Raw genomic sequence first — 26,777 nt, 5'->3', positions numbered from 1 at the left:
GGGTAGTTGATTGTCAGAATACTTAAGGCAGCTATCTTACATCTCACAGCTGGTAAATCCTGCTTCTCTGCCCCCAGTCTCAAGCCCATTAGAGAGAAGACTAGGTTTTTATGAATCGCCCTCACTTCAGAGACCCTGTGTCCTTTAACCCACATGCTAAAGAGGAGAAAAAACAAATACTACTGAAAAACACGCATGTCTCACAATTCTTTTCTACCCTTTTGTGTACTCCATTGATTCTACACTTGAATACCACCCACCCCAGCTGTTACAGTTTAACTGTGACTGTATTCACACTGACTGGCATGGGATACTTCTCAGTTCTATAGTAAATATGGGTGGTTAGAACATATAATGGAAATAACTCTGGATTTGGGTTTAGGATATCGGGGTTAGGAACTGGTGCTCTAGCTCAGTCATGTGATCTGGTTTGGTCCATTTTATACAATTTTGAATTAAGTATTGAATATAAAGTATTAAATCACTTTTAAGGCAAACAACTTGAATTAATGCAGTTCCTCTCAAATCGATCAAGAGCTGCATAATTTCAAAGCTGTTTGGGCCTATTGAATTATAAACTGTGTTGATTTTATCGAAATCTTTTCACATTACCTGGTGAATGGAAATACCCAATATCTGCTATAATAAGAATAGTCTTAAAATACATAAAGTCAGTCAAACTTTGCAAGATCTTCAAAAAGGCACCTCCTGTACAAAAGGCAATCTTTTTGGCCTAGGTAAGTCATCTGCCTTTTCTTCATTTTTTTTCACTGGGGAAACTGGGGGACTAAAACCTACCTCCCAGTAAATGAGAAAATATACATAGAAGGTGCTTAGTTTAGCACCTGGTACACAGCAAGCACTCAGTGAATATTAATAGATTCAGAAAATACATATGATAGACAGCATAATTGCATGTCCATTTTCTAATAGAAATTCTTACAACAAAGCAGTAACCTGGGTAATATATATCACAGATTTAAAAAAATAGAATTAGGGCTGGCATGGTGGCTCATGCCTGTAATCCCAGCAATTTTGGAGGCCAAGGTGGGTGGACCACAAGGTCAGGAGATCAGACTGTCCTGGCTAACACGGTGAAACCCTGCCTCTATTAAAAATACAAAAATTAGGAGGGCGTGGTGGCGCATACCTATAGTCCCAGGAGGCGGAGGTTGAAGTGAGCCAAGATCACACCACTGCACTCCAGCCTGGGTGACAGAACAAGACTCCATCTCAAAAGAAAAGAAAAGAAAAGAAATAGAATCAGGCTGGGCTTTGTGGCTCACGCCTATAATCCCAGCACTTTAGGAAGCCAAAGTGGATGGATCATCTGAGGTCAGGAGTTTGAGACCACCCTGGCCAACCTGGTGAAACCCCGTCTGTACTAAAAATACAAAAATTATCTGGGCATGGTGGCACACACCTGTAATCCCAGCTACTCTGGAGAGAGGAGGATCACTTGAATTCGGGAGGTGAAGGTTACACTGAGCCAAGATCGCACCAATACACTCCAACCTGAGCAACAGAGCAAGACTTAGTCTCAAAAAAAAAAAAAAAAAAATAGAATCAGAGGACATCCTACTTCATGGATATGTGTGGATTTTGAGCCTATGCCTGCTTTTTTCCATGACTTATTTTATTTCTTTGTTGAAATAATGAGTAAGATGGCCAGAAATAAGTTTTAAAAATAGGTCTGAAGAAACTGTTCTCTTAGATCCCTATTTCTTAAAGGGCCAGAAAATTTGAAATAATAGACACATATTTTTGAAAGGAAATTTAAATCAGCTCTTACAGGACCCCCTTTAACCCAGTTATGATATAAATGTAATAGTCCAATAGTTTCTTTTATCAGGATATAAACACCTATAAAATTCCCCAATTATTCAGAAGCACATCAAATCACTTTCACAGATATGTGCAGGTTAAGAAAAGAGAGACATTTGGGTGATGTAGGACATGGTAGATTTACAACACTTTCTCTTGTTCACCTTAAGAACTGAAAATATAAGATTTTCCAAACTATATGCTATCAGATATATTAATTATGTCTTAATTAGAGCTTTTGGGAAGTACTTGCTCTCATAAATGCAAGGCATTGTTATTAACAATAGAGTGATTAAGCTACAGAACAATTTAATTTAAAATTTAATCTAGCGGTTGAAGAAAATAAGATTTTATCAATTTTGCGATAGAATGGACACAGAGAAAACCTCAAGTATGAGAAGATGAAGTATGTGGTGTTTTGATTGATCACATCTTCGAAGGAAGATTTACAGGGTGTACATACTTGAGGGCCAAAGGTACCTTTCTGACTTTCAGACAGAGCAATTGGGCAAGAACAGGGATTAGAATGGAGAATTGTTTTCATTTTTTTCTTTATGGCCATGGATTTGTACGAATGCAAGAACTTGGAAGGGCCTGAAGCAACAGCCATGCCATTTGATCAAAACTAGATTATCCCAAGTCCTACAAGAGTCAGTTGAACTCACTAAAATCCCAATAAGAACCAAATATCGTATTTCACCATTCTGGTTAAGGGGCAGCTAATTTTTCCTTAACCAAGTTTGGGTTTTGAGCCTCTTGAGGTAATAGCTTTCCTTTTGTTATCATGTACACTGTCCTAGCCTCTGTACCTGGATCAGATAGATAGCCTAAATGATGTTTGTTTCATGGACAGCTTTCTTATGAACTATCTCAGAACATAGTCAACCTGATGGTCCCTGCATTTGGCAGAGAACCAACAAATCACCCCACTGAGGCAGACTTGGGACATACTAGGGGTGAGGTGGAGGGTAGAGGAAGAGGCAAATGGCAGGGAACAGGAAAAGATGTGCGATGCCCTTTTTTCCAGGTGTCCATCCAGGCTACAGTTAGCCAGGCAGTAGGAAGACAAAGCATGGAGCAGAGGATCTTGGCTTTTTCCCTCATTCCCCTTGGTCAGCTTGGATCTGACCATTTGACAAACACATTGACATAGAAGTAGAAAGTTAGAATCTGCTCTCTTACCCTTTAGCCTATGAAAACAGTAGATTTTAAAGTTCTTCGGGGACAAGACTGTCTTATTTACTTCTCTATAACCCTCTCAAATATCAAAATGCTTTATATACAGTACTGATTGTTTTTAGGTAAAAATATATCTCAGTTATTTTAGAATACATACCCTACTTTAATGTTCTAGAACTTTTTAGCTCAATGCTACGGCCAATTCTGAACAGAGTGATGAAGTGTAAATGCGCAAAGGTGATCAAATGTGTTCTTTATTTCCTTTCTTGATGTTGTCACCTTTTTTTGGGGGGGGGGGGTGGAGACAAAATGTTAACTCTCAATCTTTTACAAATACATTATTTACTCTAAGGACTTTCTTTGGCAGTCTTAGTTAACTTTGACCAGGTGGTGGAGTCCAGTTGGAACAGAGAAAAGGGCTTACCAAGGAAGTAAGCCTTGGCCTCTCATGCGTCTGGCTAAATAAATCTCTTATAGAGGCAGATAAATTTGATTGAGCACTACTATTCTTATTTTGTACTTATTCCTTTATATATATATATTTTTTTTTTCTTTTTTTTTTTTTTTGAGACGAAGTTTCGCTCTTGTTACCCAGGCTGGAGTGCAATGGCGCGATCTCGGCTCACTGCAACCTCCGCCTCCTGGGCTCAGGCAATTCTCCTGCCTCAGCCTCCTGAGTAGCTGGGATTACAGGCACACGCCACCATGCCCAGCTGAATTTTTGTATTTTTAGTAGAGACGGGGTTTCACCATGTCGAACAGGATGGTCTCGATCTCTTGACCTCATGATCCACCCGCCTCGGCCTCCCAAAGTGCTGGGATTACAGGCGTGAGCCACTGCGCCTGGTCATTCCTTTATATCTTTATGAATAAATGGCAGCTGGCAGCACAAGACCTTTGAAAGCTACTGTTTTATTAATTCAGCAGATGATATCCCCATTTCTAGTGTCTTCTTTCTTTAGCAGAAAGCATGAAATCATTTTTTAAAGTTGAGACAGCTAAGCCTTGGGTTCTCCTCCCCTGTTCCCTGTAAGTTCTTATGTTGAGATTTCTTGGGTTGTCACATGTCAGGCTGTCCTGGACATGCTGTGTAGTTCCTTAATGTCAATGCACACATATGTTCAGACTTTCACATTTCTCATTCTGAATGTTTCTTAAAATTGATGGATGCATTTTATGTGGCATTATTTTTTTTTTCCTAAAAGACTGTTATGTAATCCAACCAGTGATGGCTTATAATTGATGGTATCTTAGAATAGAGGAAAGGTAATGTGTTTTAGTTATCTATTGTTGCATAACAAATAACCACAAAACTTAAAATAGCAATAATCATATATTACCTTTCATGGTTTCTGTGGGTCAGAAACTTACTTAGGGCACAGTAGGAAGGCCTATGTCTGCTTCAGGCTGTTTAGGGCATCAGCTAGAAGACTTAAAGCCTAGAAATTAGAAGCATCTGAAGGCTCACTGATTCCCATGTAAGCTTTGCTGGAGCTATTGGCCCACAGGTGGTCATTCCATGAGGAGATAATGGAGTGAAAGGAACTAAACTAAAAAATCTTTATTCCTTTTCTTATGAGTGAAATATTTTCCAAGATCATAAGGGTCTTTGGATGGAAGAATAAATTCAGTATTTTCTAAGAAAGGCTGTGCTTGGGTTTCTGATCTGAGGCGGGCTTGGAGATCAGAACTTTGAAACACGATCTAACTTTTGGCATTGGGAAGGGGAGCCTGTCATGACAATCACATCAGAGCCTGTTCCATTCATCAGCGTTAGGATAATTTGTATCAGACTTCTTACATAGTCTTCCTCAATTCTCCCTACTATTTGAGGTTTGAAATTCTTGGTGGGGAAAAGAAACATAGGTGACAGTGCCAGTCTTTTCCCCATTTGAATCAGGGACTTGATAGTCAGCTGTGTCCAAATACTCCTTATCTTCCCATTCTAGAGAAGAGTTCTTCTCTCGTAGTCCTTTGAGATCTCTGATCTAAGCATATTAAGGAGGCACTTTCTCTAAAGTTGTTATTCATCTCTAAGATACATCCTAGATCCAAGGTAATCCAGCAGTATTTGGCCTTTCTCACCCTTCTCAACCCCTTGAGGGTTCAAAGAGTTAGATAAAATACTGTCTTTGAAAAAAAAACAAACAAGCACTACTCTTTCCTAAAAAGATAAAGTGTAATAAAATGGACATTTTTGGTTTAAACTTTTTAGAGTTCAGAAGGGCCATTTCTGAAGGCCCACATCTATTGAGGCTTCTAAATATAGCGTTTAAAATAATATTGCTATTAGTATAAAAACGTGAAATAAGCATTCCACCACACAAATGGATTTTCTTTTGCTGAACTCATTTGGGTGAATTCTCCAAGGATTACCTGAGCACTGGGTTCAGAATATTGAGCTTTAAGAAAATTTTTATAAAAGCAGTATTGTTATCAGGAGTAGTTGGTATCTGCTGTATGCTTCCAGTTGACAGACACTTGTGGAACTGATGGTGTTATCCTCATTTTACAGAAAAGGAAACTGAGACCACATCATTTATATAATTTGGCCAAGATCATACACTGAACAAGTAGCAGAACTCTGTCTCACATGAAAACCATTGTGTGGGGGAGTTTGACCAATATTTGGGTAGCTACAGAATTTTTCTCCAGCAACTACTAAGTCTAGGGAATTAGTGCATGCTAATGGAAACCTTTTCATGTTGTGTGTCTTCTTATCTGAAGCTGGAGGCTTTGAAGAATTTAAGGGAGGATCTTGGTAGGGCTAATTCTTTCCTTTCCTGTAGCTCTGCCCAGCTGGACCCATTTTACCCCTTTCCTATGATGGCATTCATATGATTTTGTTTTAGAGGCTTGTGATGACTTCTTAGCAAATTGCCTCACTATGTTGTTCTAGTGTGCTGGAGACATGATTCCTAAGACACCTGACACACTGACACTTGTAATGACTTCAACCCACACCCTAATAGAGGAGCTGGGTCTCTATTGTGACCATAATATATTGCACTAGAAGACCTAAATTCATTGTATTACTTGAATAATTTTCCTGTATGATGGTACCCATCTGGAGTTACTGAATTTTCACAGATTTTTGTTCTAGCATCTCTTTTACTAGGTTAAAGAAGGTTTATTTTACTCTAAAGAAAATTTTTTAGTTAGAGGTTTGACGTAGCTTGAGGATGATAGTAGTGGAACTGTTGAAGATATATAAATCTTTCACTTTTGGTATGTATGCATTTCTTTGTATTGAATCCAGATTAGTTTTAGTTTTGGTGTGTTTATGATATACTGTAGAGTGTTTAGCACTCTGGAATTTTTTTTAAGTTAATGAGCAATTGTATCATGGTTAAACCACAGTGTGGTTTCTTTAGCTGCAGTGTAGCCAATGGCAATAGTGTGTGTGTGCTGTTGGTGGGGGCAGGATGAGGGAGAGATATCAAGGACTCTTGGGATCTGGAATTTATAAAAATTATTTGTTCTTTAGTTTTCAGATTAACTTAAATTTTTCTCTTACTATGGAAATAATGTTTGCTTATTGTAGAAAACTTAAAAAATATATATGGGCTCCAAAAATAAATAAACATGACATCTCAGAGTTAGTCACAGTTAAGATTTTGATTCAACTTATTCCAATCTCGTGTGTGTGGGGGGTTATGTGTCTGTACGAACATTCATACATATGTTTATTTTTGTATAAACAAGCCTCTTCTATAAATATTGTTCTATGAATTATCTTTTCAGATGTATCTATTCATTCAATATTCTTCTATGGGATCATTTTTAATGTCTATAAAATTCTTATTGTATGGCTATGCCATATCTTTTGGACATTAGATTCATTATTATTATTTTTTCTTTATTCTGTAATGTTGCAGCAGCTGATTGATAGAAGCTTTTAAAAATGTGGACCTCTGAATTGGCTCCCTTCCATATTACAATCAGCAGAATGTGTTATGCATTTCTGCTTCCCTGCCCTGAGACCCACTTCCAGCTTAATAATGATATGGAACTGATTGCTGTTGACAGCTCATCTACTTTTGCTCTTTCTTCTTGCAGGAGACAGAGCATGTGGTATCCAGTCAGTCAGAGTGTCAGGGGAGAGCAGGAACGCCAGCTCATGAGAGTCCACAAAACAATGCCTTCAGGTGCCAAGAAGCAGTGCGACTTCAACCAAGGTGGGCCCTTCATTGTCAGAAGCCATGCTGTGCCTGTGGTTCCTTTCTCCGAAATGCCAACTGTGTGCTTGCCACCCCCACACAAGAAGCAAGGCTTTCTGACTTTTGTTGGCATTCCTTACAGTGAGAAAAACTGCTTAAAGGGGCCTAGAAGGAGAATCGCTGAGTGAGTTTAAGAGAAAAGTAAATGACCTACTTTCTCTGTCTTGCATTTGAAGGTAATCTACCTTAAGGCTCAGGGGGAAGTGGAGACAGGTCCTGCCCTTGGAGAGAAATTCTGATTTCATCCATTCTTATTCTTTATTCTATGGTAGAGGGAATTTGATTTTCCTTTGTGATAGTGATAAATTGGTATTGACCAGGTAGGCACCATACCAGCTGATTTTTACATAGTCTCTCATTTGGCCTCCACTTTCTCATCAAGCTGTGTACTCATAGTCTGAAAGATATTAAAGCACTTGCCTGATGTCACACAAGTGAAAAAGACTGAGCCAGAATTTGAACCCACAAATATCTGATTGCAGCACGGCAGGTGCAGATTCTGTGCTGACCCAAGTGTCTTCCAGTACCTTAGCCCTGACATAGCCCCAGGGATGGTCTCTCTAGCCTGCTAGACCTGCTGGAGACAGCCCTGGATCCAGGGCAAGGATGTGGGTGGAAAGCAGCCTGCAGAAAGGTTGGCATGACATTCTGTTGGGGAGCCTGGCATTGCAGCTGTCTATGGAAAGTCTCTTCTGGAAATAAACAGAAGAAAGAATTCAATCGCTAGTTGTGTCAGCTGTCTTTGTGGGATCTGGTGTACAGTGTAATCATAGCCCTCACTCAGTGGAAAGGGAGGGCTATGCTTCTGAGCCTGACCTTTAGAATTGTTTTTCTAAGGCAGCACAGTCTAAATCAACAACTATAGAGAAGATTGGCTGTGCTGTGCAGTTGTACTTTTAAATATCCAATATACTAAATTTAGAATAATAGAACTTCAAAGGGTTGAAGGGGACCTCAAAGGTAGGGTGCTTCACTATCCTGGTGGATTCATGGGCACCTTTTATAACCCTCTTCAAGAGCTGACTTCTTTTATGTGTTAATCTTACCTGACCTCAGGTAATACCTGTTGGATTCAGCCTTACAATTTCTCCACTAATCAGGACATTCTCCCTTCTATTTGAGGTATTATTGTAAGAAAGCTATTATTTGCTACTAGAATCAATTTAGTCAGTCACCCACCAGCCTGATGACTATCTCTCTCAGCAAGAATAAAGTCAACTATATCCTCATGCAAATTTCAAAAAAGTATAAAAGCAAACAAAACAAATAAAAGCCAGAACAAAGTCATTCATGCTTAGGACATGGTGGCACATGCCTGTAATCCCAGCTACTCAGGAGGCTGAGGCAGGAGAATTGCCTGAACCCAGGATGCGGAGGTTGCGGTGAGCCGAGATTGTGACGAGCCGAGATTCCGCCATTGCACTCCAGCCTGGGTAACAAGAGTGAAACTCCGTCTCAAAAAAAAAAAAAAAAGAAAAAAAAAAAAGAATATTTGGTGGTCCTGTTGGGGTGGATATTTAACAGAGGCCAATAGGGGAAAATGGTATTTGCATTTAGATGCTTGATGTTCAGTAAACTTAAAACGATTGTGTGTCCCGTTTTGTATCTCTCTTCCTCTGCTCCTTAGCAAACCTTCATAGGATTGTAAATACTTTGTTGTCTTTTTCTTCTCCCCATCTCCCATCATTCATGTCCCATTTTCGCAGAATTGAACTTTCTGACCTAGCAACATTCCAGACTGTTCTGTGCACCGCTGTCAGCAATCGCAGGATCTGGTGCTAAGTTACATATCAGGAGTGCTGTGAGGGCAGTTATGTCTAGCACTGTTCGTTAAGTAACCTTTAAACTACAGTTATTTATCAGAACCATGGTGACATCACCAAGGGACATTTTAATGGAACTTAAAAAAAATCCATCTCAAAATATTACAGGGATTGTGAAATTTGATGAACTGGTGAAATGATATCTGAGGCTAAAAACATCTTTGAATCAGGTAGCTCACATTCCTGATAACATTTCTCTTCTGTTTTAAGCTAGCGTCTGGCCAGGTTTGGGCATATCATGCTGAATAGGATCTTGATAGAGACATGATGCTGTAATGGGACACTCCAGACATAGGTCTGGTTCAGAATAAAGGAATAAGCCAAGCTAAGTCTCAGCAGGTGTAAAATGCCACTTTTGTTGGGATAGTGGGTTGGGGGAGAATGCTATTAACATAAAGAACACTGTAAGAAAAGGAAGAAAGATCTCTCTGTAGCAAGGAGCCACCTTGCTCCTTGGGGTCACACATCATTTGGGTGAGGCTGGAAGGAGTAGTTATTCTCCAGAAAATAAATCTATCTTAGTAGAAGTGAGATTTTGGAGTGGATTGAGGTCATGAGGTGGGCATTGATCTTTCCAGGAATGCCAACTAGTTTCATACCTACAGCTCTCAGAGCTGTCATGTTGTATATTGAGTTCTTTTGAGCACAAGGAGCTTTTATGTATTTCTGAGGATGAGGTTCAGGAAGGTCTGTGTAAGTTTTTGCCCAAGTTTCTGTGTATATATACTCTATTACTGCTACTGTAATAACTGACCACAAACTTGTGGCTTTAAACAACAGAAATTTATTATCTCATAGTTCTGTAGGATAGAAGTCCAACATGTGTCTCCCTGGGTCGCACCCCCTCCAAAAAAAAGGGTGTTGGCAGGGTTGCTTCCCTTTCTAGAGGCTCTAGGGAAGGATCTGTCCATTTCCATGCCTTTTCCAGTTTCCAGAGGCTGCCCACATTCCATGGCTCATGGTCCCTTCCTCCGTTTCCAAGCCACCAACATTGCATCTCTCTGATCATTCTTCCGTAATCACATCTGTCTCTGATCATGGCTGGGAAACATTTTTGATTTAAGGTTTCATGTGAATAGATTGGGCTCACTCAGATAATTTCCCTACCTCAAGGTCATTAATTATATCTTCACAGTCCCTTTTGCCACATAACGTAAGGTGGCAGAGGAGGGACAGGATGAAGACATGGACATCTTTGGGAAGCCATTTTTCTGTCCACTACATGTATGTTTATTTTTCTAGTGAAAATCTCTAAAATGTTTATCAGACTCTCATATGGCACACATAACCCCAGAAAATATTTAGAACCCCTGTCCTAATGTCTTTCTGCATCCAAGTTTGAAAACACGTGACCCCAGAGAAGATTTAGAATTGTTAAACCAAGGTTAGCCTAAAGCTGCCTTATTACATATTTTAAGTTCAGCCTAAAGGTTTCTCTGTTCATCGTGAACTATAACCTAAATGGAGTTTTATACAGACTGCAGCTTACTCTTGTGCCAATCACCAAGTTGTGGCCAAGGTGGACAGCTGTTCAAATCATGTTCAAATAAGGCAAACGCTGAGCTGTAACCAATCCAGCTGTTTCTGCATCTCACTTCTGTTTTCTGTATGTCACTTTCCTTTTTCTGTCCATAACTCTTCTTACACCACGTGGCTGCGCTGGAGTCTCCGAGCCTACTCTGTCTGGGAAGGCTGCCCGCTTCGTGAATTGTTCCTTGCTCAATTACACCCTTTTAAATTTAATTCAGCTAAAGTTTTTCTTTTAATAGAACTCTTGTTCTAATGTCTTTCTACTTCCAAGCTTGCTTGCTTTTCTGATTTCCCTCAATAGAGCCAACCTCAGATACAGTTTGAGCCACTTCCATCCTCTTTCACTGCACCGTTCCTCCCATTTGCCATGTGCCACTCTTCCCTATATTTTATTCCTTGGCCTCACAGTGCCACACATTAGAGGTCTCAAATTTGGTGTCCTACAGATGTCTCTGATGTGGAGGCATATTTGGCTTGTACAAAGTTAAACGATTTTGAATCAACATTTTAAAATCAAGAGTTTTTACAGATTTTTGGGTTTCTTTGGAAAAAATCTAAAGGTAGGATAACGCAGGGTCTACATTCCTCAAAGGCAACAACTAGCAGGAGCGGATGAGTAGCTTTTAATTTTTTCACAATTCCCACTCAGTTCTCCTCATTTATTTATGCTCTTTGCTGAGCTTCCATAGGCATTTGATTTATAATGCCTGCTTCAGTCCTTTTCTTCCTGGCAAATGCTGCTCCTGGGGACTCTGTAGCTCCCTGAAGGTAAGTCCTCCTGGATGAAAATGGCTTATCATATGGTGATGGCTGATACTGTCTTAATGCCACCTCTTTCCAGATGACACGTTTGCATTTTATCATGGACTTTCAATGTATGAGTGGAAGTGCTGTGTTATTTATTTATTTATTTATCGCATTTATTTATTTTATTGCATTTTACGTTTTGGGGTACATGTGAAGAACATGCAAAATTGTTGCATAGGTACACACGTGGCAGTGTGATTTGCTGCCTTCTTCCCCATCACCTACATCTGGCATTTCTCCCCTTGCTATCTCTCCCCAACTCCCTCCCCTATTTCCCCCCAACTGACCCCAGTGTGTAGTGCTCCCCTCCCTGTGTCCATGTGTTCTCATTGTTCAACACCCGCCTATGAGTGAGAACATGTGGTGTTTGATCTGCTCTTCTGTCAGTTTGCTGAGAATAATGGTTTCCAGGTTCATCCATGTCCCTACAAAGGACTCAAACTCATCGTTTTTGATGGCTGCATAATATTCCATGGTGTATATGTGCCACATTTTCCCTGTCCAGTCTATCATCGATGGGCATTTGGGTTGGTTCCAGGTTTTTGCTATTGTAAACAGTGCTGCAATGAACATTCGTGTGCACATGTCCTTATAGTAGAATGATTTGTAATCCTTTGGATATACACCCAGTAATGGGATTGCTGGGCCAAATGGAATTTCTATTTCTAGGTCCTTGAGGAATCGCCACACTATCTTCCACAATGGTTGAACTAATTTACACTCCCACCAACAGTGCAAAAGTGTTCCTATTTCTCCACATCCTCTCCAGCATCTGTTGTCTCCAGATTTTTTAATGATCGCCATTCTAACTGGCGTGAGATGGTATCTCAATGTTGTTTTGATTTGCATTTCTCTGATGACCAGTGATGTTGAGCATTTTTTCATATGTTTGTTGGCCTCATGTATGTCTTCTTTTGTAAAGGGTCTGTTCATATCCTTTGCCCACTTTTGAATGGGCTTGTTAGTTTTTTTCTTGTAAATCTGTTTTAGTTCTTTATAAATTCTGGATATCAGCCCTTTGTCAGATAGGTAAACTGCAAAAATTTTTTCCCATTCTGTTGGTTGCCAATTCACTCTAATGGCTGTTTCTTTTGCTGTGCAGAAGCTGTGGAGTTTGATGAGGTCCATTTGTCTATTTTGGCTTTTGTTGTCAATGCTTTTGGTGTTTTGGTCATGAAGTCCTTGCCTACACCTATGTCCTGAATGGTTTTGCCTAGATTTTCTTCTAGGGTTTTTATGGTGTTAGGTCTTATGTTTAAGTCTTTAATCCATCTGGAGTTAATTTTAGTGTAAGGTGTCAGGAAGGGGTCCAGTTTCTCCTTTCTGCACATGGCTAGCCAGTTTTCCCAACACCATTTATTGAACAAGGAATCCTTTCCCCATTGCTTGTTTTTGTCTGGTTTGTCAAAGATCAGATGGTTGTAGATATGTTGTGTTGCCTCCGAAACCTCTGTTCTGTTCCATTGGTCTATATTTCTGTTTTGGTACCAGTACCATGCTGTTTTGATTACTGTAGCCTTTTAGTATAGTTTGAAGTCCGGTAGTGTGATGCCTCCCGCTTTGTTCTTTTTGCTTAGAATTGACTTGGCTATGCGGGCTCTCTTTTGGTTCCATATGAAGTTTAAGGTGATTTTTTTCCAGTTCTGTGAAGAAGGTCATTGGTAGCTTGATGGGGATAGCGTTGAATCTGTAAATTACTTTGGGCAGTATGGCCATTTTCATGATATTGATTCTTCCTAACCATGAACATGGAATGTTTCTCCATCTGTTTGTATCCTCTCTTATTTCATTGAGCAGTGGCTTGTAGTTCTCCTTGAAGAGGTCCTCTACATTCCTTGTTAGTTGTATTCCTAGGTATTTTATTCTCTTTGTGGCAATTGTGAATGGAAGTTTGTTCTTGATTTGGCTCTCTTTAAGTCTGTTATTGGTGTATAGGAATGCATGTGATTTTTGCTCATTTATTTTGTATCCTGAGACTTTGCTGAACTTGCTTATCAGTTTCAGAGGGCTGTGTTATTATGCTACTGTGGCATATTCCTCAATACCTGGCATTTTCAAACCATGTAAAATTAAACAACTGCAGTTAGTTAGAGCTGGAAGAAACCTTAATAATCATTTAATACAACTCTCATTTTCTCCTTTGACATCCAGTGAGGCTGTGATTTGCTCAAGTTCTCCCTCCCCTTGGTAATAGAACCAAGATAAGTACCATCAATCTGTACTGAGTTGCCACTTAATGAATATGCATTAGTTTGACTGATTTTTAGAGCCAAAGCCAGTGCCAATCCTGTAAACCCTCAGATATGACAAAGGGAAATTTATGAATGTAAGCAAATATTAGAGCAGTTGGGGATTTCTTACTAAGTAAATTTGCTTTTGAGAATGATTAACTCACTTATATTTAAAATATTGTATTAAAATTTATGACAGCATTAAATCTTTAATGTTGTTAATGACCCTGTCTGTATAAACAGGAGCTATTCTACAGCATTTTCTTACTGTTAATTAGGTTGGTGGTTACATTGTGAGTTCCAGTTCATTGGCCCCTTCATCTGGATTCCCATGTTAGAGGAGGCTGAAGATCCTTAGCAAGGATAATGGCCTTGGATGGCCTCCACTATTTTTTGACATTTCAGATGAAAGAGAAAGCTGGGGGATTTGTTGCTTTATAGAAAGAGGAAGTTTTGTTGGCAGCAACTTTTCTATGGGGGATAAATCCTTTCATCTTTTGTTTTTGAGATAGACTGTGTGTGTGTGTAGCTAATTGTGTCTTATTAAATGTTTTTCATAGAAGTAAGCAGAGTCTTAATGAGTTCTGCTAAACGGAAAGAATGAATAAGAGAATGAGCACTGAGATTTTTAATATTAATAATACAAAAGATATATCTCCCTTCTTGGACTGTACCTCTGCATATTTCCAGCATGTTCTTCTCTTTCCTCATTAGTGTGCTCCTAGAGTTTTGTTTTGTTTTGTTTTGTTTTGTTTTATAAGGGGAGCAGGGATGAGGTAGAGATAAAAAATAGCTTGTCTTCACAGTGCTTTGAGACTCCCTGGTATATGGTTGGATTATGAGTGGGTATTGGCCTAGCTCATGTTGAATATCCCACATAGAAAGGGAGCCAGATAGGAGGACTCTCTTTCACTGCCCACTCCTACTGTCTCCCTCCGTGGACACAGAAACAATCTGGTAGAAGGAAACAAACATTCAAAGGAAGACATCCAGGGTCTTATCTCACATCGATCAGGTGACCGTAGTCATGTCACTCAAATTCCTGGGCCGCCTCCTCTAACATAAATAGTTTAGGTCAAATGATTTCTAGGGCTCCTTCTGGCTCTTACATTGAAAATTCTAAACACTCTAGACGTTTAAAAGATTAGACAGGGAAAGACTTTAGCTTAAGAATACAAGCTCCTGATGATGCAGATAAAAATAATTCCCCTTCCCCTGCCATGGAGCACAAAAATCCCACATCCAGTCCTTAAATTTCTGAAAAAAAGAGCCCACACTTGATTATTTGGGAAATGTAATCCTCCTCTTTTTTTTGTTTTTTAAAGAAGTCTGCCCTTGGTCGTTTGATAAATTGTTAGCACTTTCACTAATAATTTGGCATAAGGATAAAAGGGAAACTTAGAGACATTCTCTCATTCAAAATGCTGCTACTACCACTACTACTGATAATGAAATAAGTGAAACACTGGAAAATATAGAAAATCTCAAGCATGTAAAAATGACTTATCTTACCTCCCAGATATAACCACTATTACCATTGTAGTGTACCTTCTTATGCTGTTGCTATTGTTTTAATGTTGTCATAAAGAGAAATTGTGTATGAAATGGGGCTTTTGGATGCATTGGGCTTTAAATCTGCTAGAAGTACTATTTACTTCAAGCAGGCCCTAGAGTAGACAGCTAGACAAGAGTGCATTATGATTATACAATAATCATGTATAGTGGTGTGCTTTTCTACCTAAGACCAGTACTATGAGTAATAGAGTGGTTAGGTTAATTATCACGAGGTTGGTGAGTTCATTTATGGCTAAAGTGAACAAATTTAATTTTCCATAACAAATATTTTAATATACAATTTCTGTAAGAAACATGTTTTACAAGCATTGGCATCATTATAGCGCTTTGCTAGAAATGATATTTCTTGGAGACCAAACAGGAAACCTTGTCCATAACATCTGAATCTCTTGGAAAGTTTCTTGGCTTAACATAAAATAGATTTAAGAGAAATTTCAATAATGATTATATGAGACAGAGAATGTATAAACTTAAATGTAATTTAGAACTTTGACCAGCTGGTTAAGTATTCAGTGCGCCTGAGCCCACTAGAATGGGGCTAATCTTTAACTTACTCTTCATCTTCCCAATGAAGCAATAGCTACTCCCATATTTCTGCTATAGTTATTTGTCAATGAAGTTATTCCTTTTCAAGATTTACATTAAATACTACACACACACACACACACACACACACACGTTATGTATAGTGACATACACATACACTCAGAGCTCCCACTCAACCGTCCATATGTATTTTTTCTTTTATTCTTAACTAATGCTAGGTTAAAACATTTTGGGATTAGATAGATAGATACATATATATACATATATACATACACGTATATATAGAAATTTGTCTCTAAGAATATATTATGTATAATTATACTCCTTTATGTTACATTATAACTTACTATATACTACATTGTGTTATATATAATTATATTACATTACTATGTAACTTGTATGTCCTGCTTAATATTATATTTTTCCATATCATAAAATATACTATATCATATTGAATGGCTGTAAAATACAGTCATGTATCACATAATAACATTTCAGTTAACAGTGGACACATACGATGGTGGTCCCATAAGATTAAAATACCATATTTTTACTGTACCTTTTGTATGTTTAGATATGCAAATACCATTGTATTACAGTTGCCTACAGTATTCAGTACAGTAACATACTTTGCAGGTTTGCATCCTAGAAACATTAGGCTATACCACATAGCCTTTGTGTATAGAGAGTTATACCATCTAGGTTTCTGTAGGTATATTCTGTGATGTTTGTACAATATTGAAATAGCCTAAGGATACATTTCTCAAAATATATCCCCATCACTAAGGGATACATCACTATATTTCCTTTGATATCCATCAATACCATCATTTGAATACCATCCTTCATTTAATGAAATCCAAAGTATTTGCTATGACAGTTACTTAAAGGATTTGTATTTGTAATCACTGCTGTAGTAAACATCTTAAAAACAGTTTCTTTATCCGTTATAGTTTTCTTGGTTTGTGCTTAAAAGTCAAAGTTGTCTAGGCAGAGGATTTGGAGTAGCAAACTGAAATGAGACTTAAGATATATATTTTTAGCCAAGCACGATGGCTCATGCTTGTAATCCCAGAACTTTGGGAGGCTGAGGCGGTGGATCACTTGAGGTCAGGAGTTGGAGACCAGCCTGGCCAACCTGGTAAAACCCCATCTATACTACAAATAAAATATGAAAATTAGCCGGCATCGTGGCACACACCTGTAATTCCAGCCATTTGGAAGGCTGAGGCATGAGAATCGCTTGAACCTGGGAGGCAGCGGTTGCAGTGAGCCAAGATCACCCCCACCGCACTGTAGCCTAGACAACAGAGCAAGACTTTGTCTCAAAAAAAAAAAAAAGATATACAATTTTCAGTTATCTAATCATGGAAGAAGATAGGAATATAGTAGACAACTAGTTACTTTGAGAGAATTAGATAAAAGTCATGTGGCTGTATTTCTGTATGTGTCACAATCAGGATTATGGCTCTGGGTTGAATGCTGGAGACAATCCAATTTAATCTCTTCCCCCTTCCTTGAGTATTCACTAGATATTTCTGTTTCATCCACTAGCCTTCATGGTGTTCCAGTTCACAGTATGCTAAGGGAAAAGTGCTTCTGGCTCTAACACTTCCAGAGGACATTTGAAAGTCATGCAGGGGATGGAACAATTCTTTGTTGTGTGGGATGCCTCATTCATGTCAGGGACTCTGGCACTTTTGGCTCTAGCCCACAGAATGCCAGTAGACAACTCCAGCTTCTGTAATAATCACAAATAGCCCCAAAATTTTCTACATGGCCCCTAGGGGACAAACCATCACCCTGTAAAAGCACAAAAACAAAAAACCCCACAAATTTCATGAGAGATACCTTATCTAAAACCATGTTTTATGTGAGTCTTTATTAACATTGGGACATGATCTATTTATAAGTGGAAAAAAGCAATTACATAACAGTATCACAAGGTGTTCCTATTTTTGCTTAATATATAATTATTTATAGACACATACTAGCAAGACATAAATCTATGTTTTGGTGCTGGTAATTTTGGGAGGAGATGAATTACAGGTGATTAAAACAATATTTTTTGTGCTTTTACTTTCTAAGCTTCCCCCTAGCAATCCCCTATTAATCTTGTAATTGGCAAAAAGCGATGTTTATATTATTTGCAAAACAAATAATACTACCTACTGTTTCTCCGGCTTTATTTACTTAGCAGTGATTGAATCTTACTTTGGGACAGACATGAATATTAGGAGACTATTAGGAGAGAACAGATTTATTTTTCATTTTTGTTAACTGGGACAACTTGAAATAAATTATCAATGACCTGTGGTCTTTGTGGTTTAGGTCACTTGGGATCAGAAACCAAACACTACAGATGATTTTATAGGTTCAGATAATGTTTAAAACCAGAATTTGTGTCCTAGGTGCCTCTTTTCTTGAGCGTTTGCCTCTGTGGGTAAAAGCAGAAGAAAGTCTCGTCTTATGCTCTTGAGCAGCATGCCAAGCCTCTCAGGAGTCCAGTAGCACAGAATTCTTCCCAAGAGCACTCAGATGACCCTACAGATGCAGGGACAAGGGAAATATCAAGACCCATTTAAGTGGGGTGGAGTCCAGGGGAGAAAGGTTGAGAAGGGGTAGATGCAGAAATAAGCCAGCTGTTGGAGTCTTCTTAGTGCCTTAAGTTTAGCACCAACACAAGAAAACAGTTTTGGCCAAACCTAGCCTATTGAATACATCCAAAAATACATAATAGAGCCCCTGGGAAGGGCCTACGAAATATCCAAGATACTGTAGTGTAAAGAGAAAGGGCTTTGGCAGTAAGCAGACCTGGATGCTAGTTCCAGCTTTGCTGCTTCCTTGGATAGATTTCCTAATGTCTCTGGGCTTTGATTTCTTCAGATGTGTGATGGAAGTGAAGATGTCTACTTACCAGAGCTTCTGTTGCCGGGATTAAATGAGACACTGCATGTTCAGCTTCATTCAGGGTCTGGCCCACAGCAGGGGCTCAGAAGATTAATATTGTTGCACAAGAGAGGAGATCCTTCCTCCATGGATGTTTTGGCTTAGTTCCACAGTACTGATCTATGGCTTGCCCACAAATCCCTCTTCCTGCATGTTCTCTCTTCTCTCCTCCATTTATCTAAATTTTAATCTCACCTCAGAGCCCAACTCACTCCCAGCTTTTCATGCACTTTCTCCTTTCCCAATAACTCATGTTGATCTCTGTAGTTAGAACATGTTCAATGGAACTAGACACTTGGTACTAGTGTTCAAAGAGTTTGGTTTATCTCTTCAAATAGGATATATGCCTATTTTCTATAATTCTTTTGAATGCTCAGTTTTCAGCACATTGCTCAACTCATAGGTTCAGCAGTTTAGTAAAGTTTCTGCTTATTGATTCTTAGGTAGGCAATCCCATGGAATTCTGGCTTGCTCTCCATAACCTCATGCCTCTCTTGGCCATATTTAGTTATGGTCCTTTATATACCTGGCCCTTTACAAGCTCTAGTTTGTTTTTGTGTACGCTAGCTGCACTTCCTGTGCTTCCATATCCATCCTTCACAGAACCCAGGTTACCTTCAGAGATCTGCTTTTCTGCACATCTTTAAGCTAGGCCTTAACTTCTCTCTAGTTGAACGAAAAACTATGCATACCTTGGACCAGTTGGTTTCCCAGAATTGCCAGTTGAGATTCCAGTGATTTGGACTCTCTTGTTCAACTTGGACATGTGATTAAGACAATTTCAAAAAGGGTTTTAAAGGAGTTGTACATGGCAACGTGGTCCTAGATGGCCATGAATAGCCTTGGTTGAAAAAGTGGGAATCAAGAAAGTGGTCCTTTTCAATGTATAGTTACTGCCAACCTTGCTGATCTTGCTCACGTGTAACAAAGGAGACCCAGGCTATAGCATGACAAGTGGTTGTTTCTTGGTAATGTGGTTGGTATTCTCTGCAAACAACGGAAACTAACTGTGTTTGATTCAGGCAAGGAAAGGGATCTAATGGAAGGCTATTGATTAGCTTAAAAAAATTGAACTAAGGGCAAATAGGTTTTGGGAAGGGCAAGAAACAGGCCTGGTCCATGGATTTCTGGAATCACAATGACAGGGACATGTTTCTCTGAGGTGTTATTATTGGATGATCCTGTGCTAATACAACAGCTTTTCATTCCTGCTCAAGTTTCAACTTCAGGGAGAAGGAACTAACTGGCCTAGTTCAGGCCACATGTTTACCCTTGCATGTGGAATTGTGGAGAGCTACTTTCCCAAGGGAAAGGGAGGTTGATATCAGAACAAGAGGTTATAAACAGGAGTGACAGACTCAGATTTACTTAAAAAGACCACTCTGGGTGCTGTGTGTTATATACTGTATGGTGTGTTATACTCAGGAGTACATCTTGGAAGCTAATGTATCCTCCCTGTGGGAGGTGCTGGTGACAGGGAAGATGGAGGGAAGATGACAGGTGAAGGATAGAGACTCATGACTCTTTCCTTTTGGGAGAGAAAGAAAATCTTGAATAGGGAACAGTCACCATTTAGGCTTGATTTATATTAATGCCTTACTCAAATCTCCTGTGTCTTAAGAAATATTCTTCTGTGCCAAGAGCTAACTTGATTGATACTTTAAAAGTTCAAGTAGTGCAAATCCAAGTGTCAGTTGTAATATCACAGGAGCCAATGTGTTACGTAGTTACAAATATTTGTCAACTATTCATCCGTCATTTAAATCTGCCCCCATCACTAGTAATACTCTGTGCCCTTCACTGCATCTGTCTCTGATCTAAATCTTCATTTGTATGATTAGGTTTTGCTTTCCCCCAACTGTAAGCTCCAAAAGGCAGAGATTGTGTCTATTTAGTCACCACTTTCTTACTTGCGGTTCCTCTTGAAGGTGGATTCTGATAGATAGGAGGACCTGGGTACAGGAAGGTGTCCCAGGAAGCAGGAACCAGGGAAGGAGGAAGAGCCCACAATGGTGTGTAACTTGGTAGGTTGCCACTCTGAGCAATTGGAGTCTCTGAGGAACAGTATAAACAGTATCTCAGATTCATCCCTCTGAAAGTTGAGGGGGCAGCTGTAGCATTTATTCACACACTCCCTTCTCTTCTGGCTGTGGGCTGCCCTCAGGGGAGTTAACCCTGCCACGCAGGCAGGCTAAGGGAATGAGCCCTGCCTGGCAAAAATCTTGAGGCAGAAGAATGAAGACACTTGGCAGATGCTTGAATTGGGATGAGGGGAGCAGGCAGAAATGTCCTTGGAGCTGAAGTATTGGTTACAACTACTCTGTCTCCTGGCTGAGCACTGCCTGGCACATAGAGCCAGTATCTGATCATTATTTACTAAGTGTATGGAATGAATGAGGAATACAAGCAAAGTGCCTTGTAGCTTTCTCAGCAAACCAGGTGCTGCTATCATTATTATTCCTTATAATGTCTTATTAGGGCCTCTGTTCTCACTCAGCCCCCAGGAGAAAACCTGCTGGATCCTGTGTCCTCAATATTCCATCTAAAATGTGTTCTTTTTGGCTCACAGGGTCTTTTAAACCACTCCCAAGTCTACTTTATCTACACTCTGCCGATTCTGAAGCCGGCCCTGTGCACCTGACTCACTGCTCACCCATTCCTGGGCATTACTGTGGTCCTGGCTGCTTCTGATCTCTGTTCCAGCTCACTGAAGTGAGAAGTGATACCTTCTTCAGGACAGCTGGACTGCCCTGTATTTGAAGTTTTTCATGGTGTTTTGAGGGGCACAGTCTCTCTCTTTGGAATTGTGTTCCCTGGAGGACCAGGCCAGAAACACCATGTCATTCCTATACTCAAAGAAGTTCCTCACCTGTGTCCTTTAGCCATTGGTGTCCTCCCAGGCTATTGCACTTGGACCTTTAGGATATTGTTCCCCAATTAGGAATCCTCTAGAGTGCTTGTTAAGTGTATGTCATCATCCTACTTTTCTGGATATTCTGATTTAGTAGGTTTGGTTGGATTGGGGCCCAGGAATCTCTGTTTTTAATAATACTGGCTGATTCTAATCTTCAGAGAAGTAAGAGGTAGAGGGGGGCAGTTGGCTTCTGGGAGGGTATACTGTTGGGGATCAGTGTGCTTTTCTAGCTGCAGCATACTTGGGAGTTCATGACTTGGACAAGTGGACACATGGATTGGGAAGTCAGTTTATGAACAGCCATGAACTTCTAGTTTTGTTTTCTTTCATTAGTCTCTCAGGGAATAATTTTAAATGCCATGGCTTGGCTTCTTTATCTTTGAAGTTGGCTGTTTAATATTTGACCTCAGTCCTTTAGCAGGCATTTGGTAAGAACCATTAATGTCTTCAGTGTGGCTTCAACTCTCTAGAGAAAGGAGCTTTCTATTTATTGGTATTAAGAGCTGTTATTGTTTCTAACAATATTACTGGAATTTATTGACATATTGTCTGTGTCTGCATATAGAGCTATTGTTTGTATATAAAGCATGTTTTGCTCAGAGGGTTGTCCTCTTGGGATATACCTTTTGTTTTCAAAAGAGTTTCAGGAAACAGCAGTCATACAGCCAGCCAACAGTCATCCGGGTATACATTAGTGTATTCCAAGTTTTGCTTTCTAATAGAGAGGCTAAATTTTTTATGCAGTGGAATATCCTGAATTCTGAAGATGTGATGTCAGTCAGTACTGTTCAGTTTTAAGGCTCTGATTCTGTATGAAGTATTCTGAAAAGCGTGTTGGATGCTCTCCATTTACTCTTTCTGCCCAGGTTTTTTAGGTCATAGGTTCAAAAGCTACTCGTTAATTTTTAGTAGATCTCTTCTGGGAAGAAATGTATTTGTTATGAAAATGAGAGTCACTTTATCTTCCAGGCTCTGCTAGCATGCTATAGGTGGAGGAAGGAGCATCAGTTATATTATAATTACTTTACACACACACACTCCGGAATATATAAGAATTGGCAGCTGCCCATAACCCTGGGATGAATACTTTATTTACAAACATGTGGGTGCCTACTGTGTGCCATATGCCAGGCTCGGCCTTAGAGATAAAATGTTAAGCAAGGCTCCTACGGTCCTTGCTCCCCAGTGCTCACCATTGAGAGAAAAAAAAATCAAATAATTATACAAATACATGACTAGGAACTGAGACCTGCTGCTTAGCAGAAGCAGAAGATCAGAATACAGTGAGAACATACATATGAAAGGGAGACCCAATTGGGAGCTATCTAGCATCTGAAGTATGAATGAGTTACTTAGGAGAGAAAGTGGAGAGGGAACAGCATTGCAGGCACATGTGAAGGCCTACTCTGGAAAGGAGCATGGTGCATCCACAACACTGAAAGAATGCCAGTGTAGCTGGAGTTCAGAGGGGGAGCATGGTGCAAGCGAAGGCTGAAGAGTGGGCAGATGCTTAATCCTTCAGGGAGTCATAGGATACTCTCAGAATTTGGGTTTTTAAGTGCAGTGTGCAGAAGGGTAGTGAAAAATCTTGTGTGGATGGTAGTCTGGGGATGGTAGAGGGGAAGTAGGGAGACCAGGGAGGAAAGTACTGCCATCCAGGTAGTTGAGATGAGAGGCGCTGGTGGCTTGGCCCCAGGTGGTAGTGGTAGAGATAGAGGGGAGGGGACAGACACAAGCATTATTTGGGATAAGAAATTGAGAGGCTTGTTAATAAGTTGGTTATTGGGCTTAAGGAAAGACAAGTGTTAGATAACTGTCCGTTGTCTTCCATAAGCCCATTGGCAAGATGGGGAAGCTTTGCACTGAAATACGAAACAGTTTCCTCTGCTAATTTAATTATAGATAGTTAAAACATTCGTATAAATATACAATCTTGAGCTAAAATGTGGCGTTTTCACAAATTATCACATCCTGCAGTTTGACACTCTCCTTAGGCCAAGAAAAATATATTAATGCTTAGTTGGTTTTGTTGTTTTGAATTCCAGTACACCTCCTGAGAGAAGGCCACTGCAAGATGACCTTACAGGCTGACTCAGCACAGGCTTTAGGGTTCCAGCAAAGTGGGAACACCAAACACGTTTTTGAAAAGTTGTATTTCAGTGGGCTGTCCACAAGTTTGTAGTCATAGGCTATCCACAAGTTTGCAGTTTGAATCCAGGGAAAAGTTCTTTTCATATCAGCACACAATTAAGTTTTGCATTTCTCTGTTGAGAAGTAGTTTTTACATTGAATTATATAGTGGTGGCAGCAGTGGCAATGATGGTGCTGGTGGTCGTGATTGTGAGGCTGGTGAGTGGTGGCGGTGGTAGTGGCAATGGTAGTGGCAGTGGTGGTGGTGATGGTGGCAATGGTGGTGATGCTGATTGTGGAGGTGATGGCAGTGGTTGTCGTGGTTTGGTGATGGTGGTGATGGTGATTGTGGAGGTGTTGTTGGCAGTGGTTGTGGTGGTTTGGTGTTGGTGGTGATGGTGGTGGTGATGGTGGTGTTAATGGTGGTGGTGTTAGGTGATGATGTTGTTGAATGGTGGTGATAGTCATGGTGGTAGTGGTGGTGGTTGGATGTATCACATGCTCATCACTGCTGAGGACCATAATTAGGCTCTGAGGAGTGCAGGCTGCATTTCTCATTGCCTGGACCTGGGCTAGAGGACAAGGTTACATTGAAGTTAGCAGAGTACTCTGACTGGCTGACTCATTTTGGTCACCTTTAGAAGCATGCTTTTATATTTGCTTAATTACTTTCCTATTGTTGTTTTGGGTGCAGGGGGCAAGAGAATTGGAGGGAGTATTCAATGTGATCCAGTTTTTGTGTGTAGGCCAGCTTCCAGCTAGGAATGTAAATGATTCAAGCAGTATAAGATCTTAAAAGACGGGAGTTTGAGATGGCTGGCTACTGTTCCAGTTCTCCTCCATTCATTGCTAAACTTCTCCAGTGAAAAGCTTCATTTATTTTTTCTCTTCTACTATGACCTTTATCTTTTTCAATCCAGTGGGTTTTCTTTTTTCCCCCTCTGTTTCTCATTACTTCTAGGTGACTTTGACACTTTGTAGCAGTGTGAGCCTGGATAATTCTCCGGCATGTCCTGTTCTTCTTGCCTTGCTTTTGTTTCTCCATAATACTTGGCATCTGGTGCACCATAAATAATCACTGGATTATTTCTTTTTGTTCTCCTCCTTCCATGAGAATATAAGCTACACAAGGGTAGGATAGCCACTGCTTTATTCCCAACACCTGCAACAATACCTAGCACATAGTTGGTGTTTAAAAAATATTTGTTGACTGAATAGATGAAGTTATTTAACTACCCTTTCTCCTGTTAGGTCAAATAGATATAATAATGTTAGTCTCATATGGTGACCTTGATGATTAAATAAAATAATTTAAGTAAACTCCTGGAAGACCCAGCCTGGGGTAGCAAGGGCTGGTGAATTAAAGTCATTCTTGGGTCTAGTTCTTTCTATCTCATTTATCCATCTATTGAAAAGATATATATTGAGAAGGTGCTAGGTACTTTGCCTAGTGAATGTCTTAGCACATAATGAAGCAAAAACTGATGCAGAATCTGCCCACATGACCTTACCGGTGACCACTGCACACCATTGTAATGATTACTCATGCTCTGCTGAACACAGAGTGCTCACCCAGTTCTAGGGGGACCCTGGCCAGACATTTTTACTTCTCTATTTCAGCCTCTCCTCAATGACTTCAAATATCTAAATCTGAACTCATGAGTTGCCTCTCTTTATGCCTGTTGTCTCCCACATTACATGTTTTTTTCTGGCTTCATTAAAAAAAAAAAACACCTGCCATTTTCTTTGTGACACAGGCTCAAAAGTTTGTAATAATTTTGATTATCCCATCTCTTTCACTTCATACTTCGAAGCCACACCTAAGACTTATCGATTGCTTTTATCCTTGAAAAAAAGTCTTTAATCTGTCTCTACCTCTTCAGTTTCTCACCACCATTCTAATGTCAACTGCTGTGCCCTGATCCTTGATTTGCTGAAGTGGCTTCAAGGCTCAGTGTTCAATCGTTTTATCATCATTTAAGGTTTCGCTAGATTGTAAGTCTCCTGAAGGCACAGTGCCTCTGATTGTCTATTATTGCTTCCCCAACACTGGTGCAGGCACATAGAAGACATTCAGGTGGTTAGTAAATTAAAGTACCTTTGCTGCTGTAGACTACAGTTCTCAAACTTGTTCTGGAGGTTTATCTAATGGTTAAGAGTAGTTTCCCTGGAAGATCATGGGAGTATATTCCATGTAGGCTCTTCTCTATATTTCACTAACATATACCATATATTTTTAACAAAGTATATTTCTGCTTCCTTCCATGAATGTTTGCTATGTATTTGTTTTACCACCTGCTATCACTAATAAACAGGAAGCTGGCACCAAAGCCCTAGAGAAATTTGTATTTGAATTGTATAAACCAGTAAATATTTGTTCTGTTAGAGAATACCACTCTTCCATATTTCTGGTGCTACTCTATAGAAATATAGTTTGAGAACTACTGAGAGTTACAAAGAAACCATAAGACATTCAAAGTGTTAGATGTTACTGAGTAGGGTAGGTTTACACCTGTCTCGAAGACTGCTTTTGCCTATTTAATAGGAAAGAGCTATTTTGTGTTTTCTGATGCACTGAAATCTCTGTTTATGGCTCAGGGGATTGACGGATATAAGATGCATGAGCCAGCAGTCTTCCTCCTCACCTTTTTTCCCCTTGAGCTGTCTATGCCTAAGCTTGTGGCTGGGAGCCTTAGTCTCTCTCCCACCTAGGAGGAAAATGCTGGTTTGTTTAGGCGTGGAGGACATTAGTCTGACCTTCACAATTTTCTTCTATCACCACCTCCTTAACTTTTCTCATTAGAAATTAATTGTTTGCACAGTAAGCAAAGCTTGTAGAGTAAAAAAATTTTTGCATAATTAAGAATACTTTAAAGAAGTCAGCTTCTGGCATTTAGGCTTCTGGCATTTCTAAATGTACATTTTGACATTGAGATATCAACCTTGTTGTCCTCTTAGAGGACACATATATACTTTCTTCAGGATTAAAATTGGAGCAGAATACTAACTGTAAATAATTAGGTTCCCAAGAAATCTTTTTATAAATGAC

The 26,777-nt window shown here is 39.7% G+C and overlaps 1 protein-coding gene across 7 annotated transcripts in view; it reads left to right on the top strand.

Moving 5' to 3' along the window:
- FAM13C (family with sequence similarity 13 member C) overlaps positions 1-26,777 on the top strand; it is a 115,899-nt gene that overhangs the window by 29,324 nt on the left and 59,798 nt on the right. For all 7 annotated transcript variants that reach the window (XM_032252541.1, XM_032252536.1, XM_032252534.1 and 4 more), the window contains one exon: positions 7,063-7,181. In XM_032252541.1, coding sequence (XP_032108432.1) covers positions 7,063-7,181 — 119 coding nt within the window. The remainder of the gene's footprint in view (positions 1-7,062; positions 7,182-26,777) is intronic.

The sequence above is a fragment of the Sapajus apella genome, unplaced genomic scaffold (genome assembly GCF_009761245.1).
Source record: "Sapajus apella isolate SASKATOON/1434 unplaced genomic scaffold, GSC_monkey_1.0 scaffold78, whole genome shotgun sequence".
Lineage (NCBI taxonomy): Eukaryota > Metazoa > Chordata > Mammalia > Primates > Cebidae > Sapajus > Sapajus apella.
This window is presented reverse-complemented; position numbering and strand designations above follow the sequence as displayed.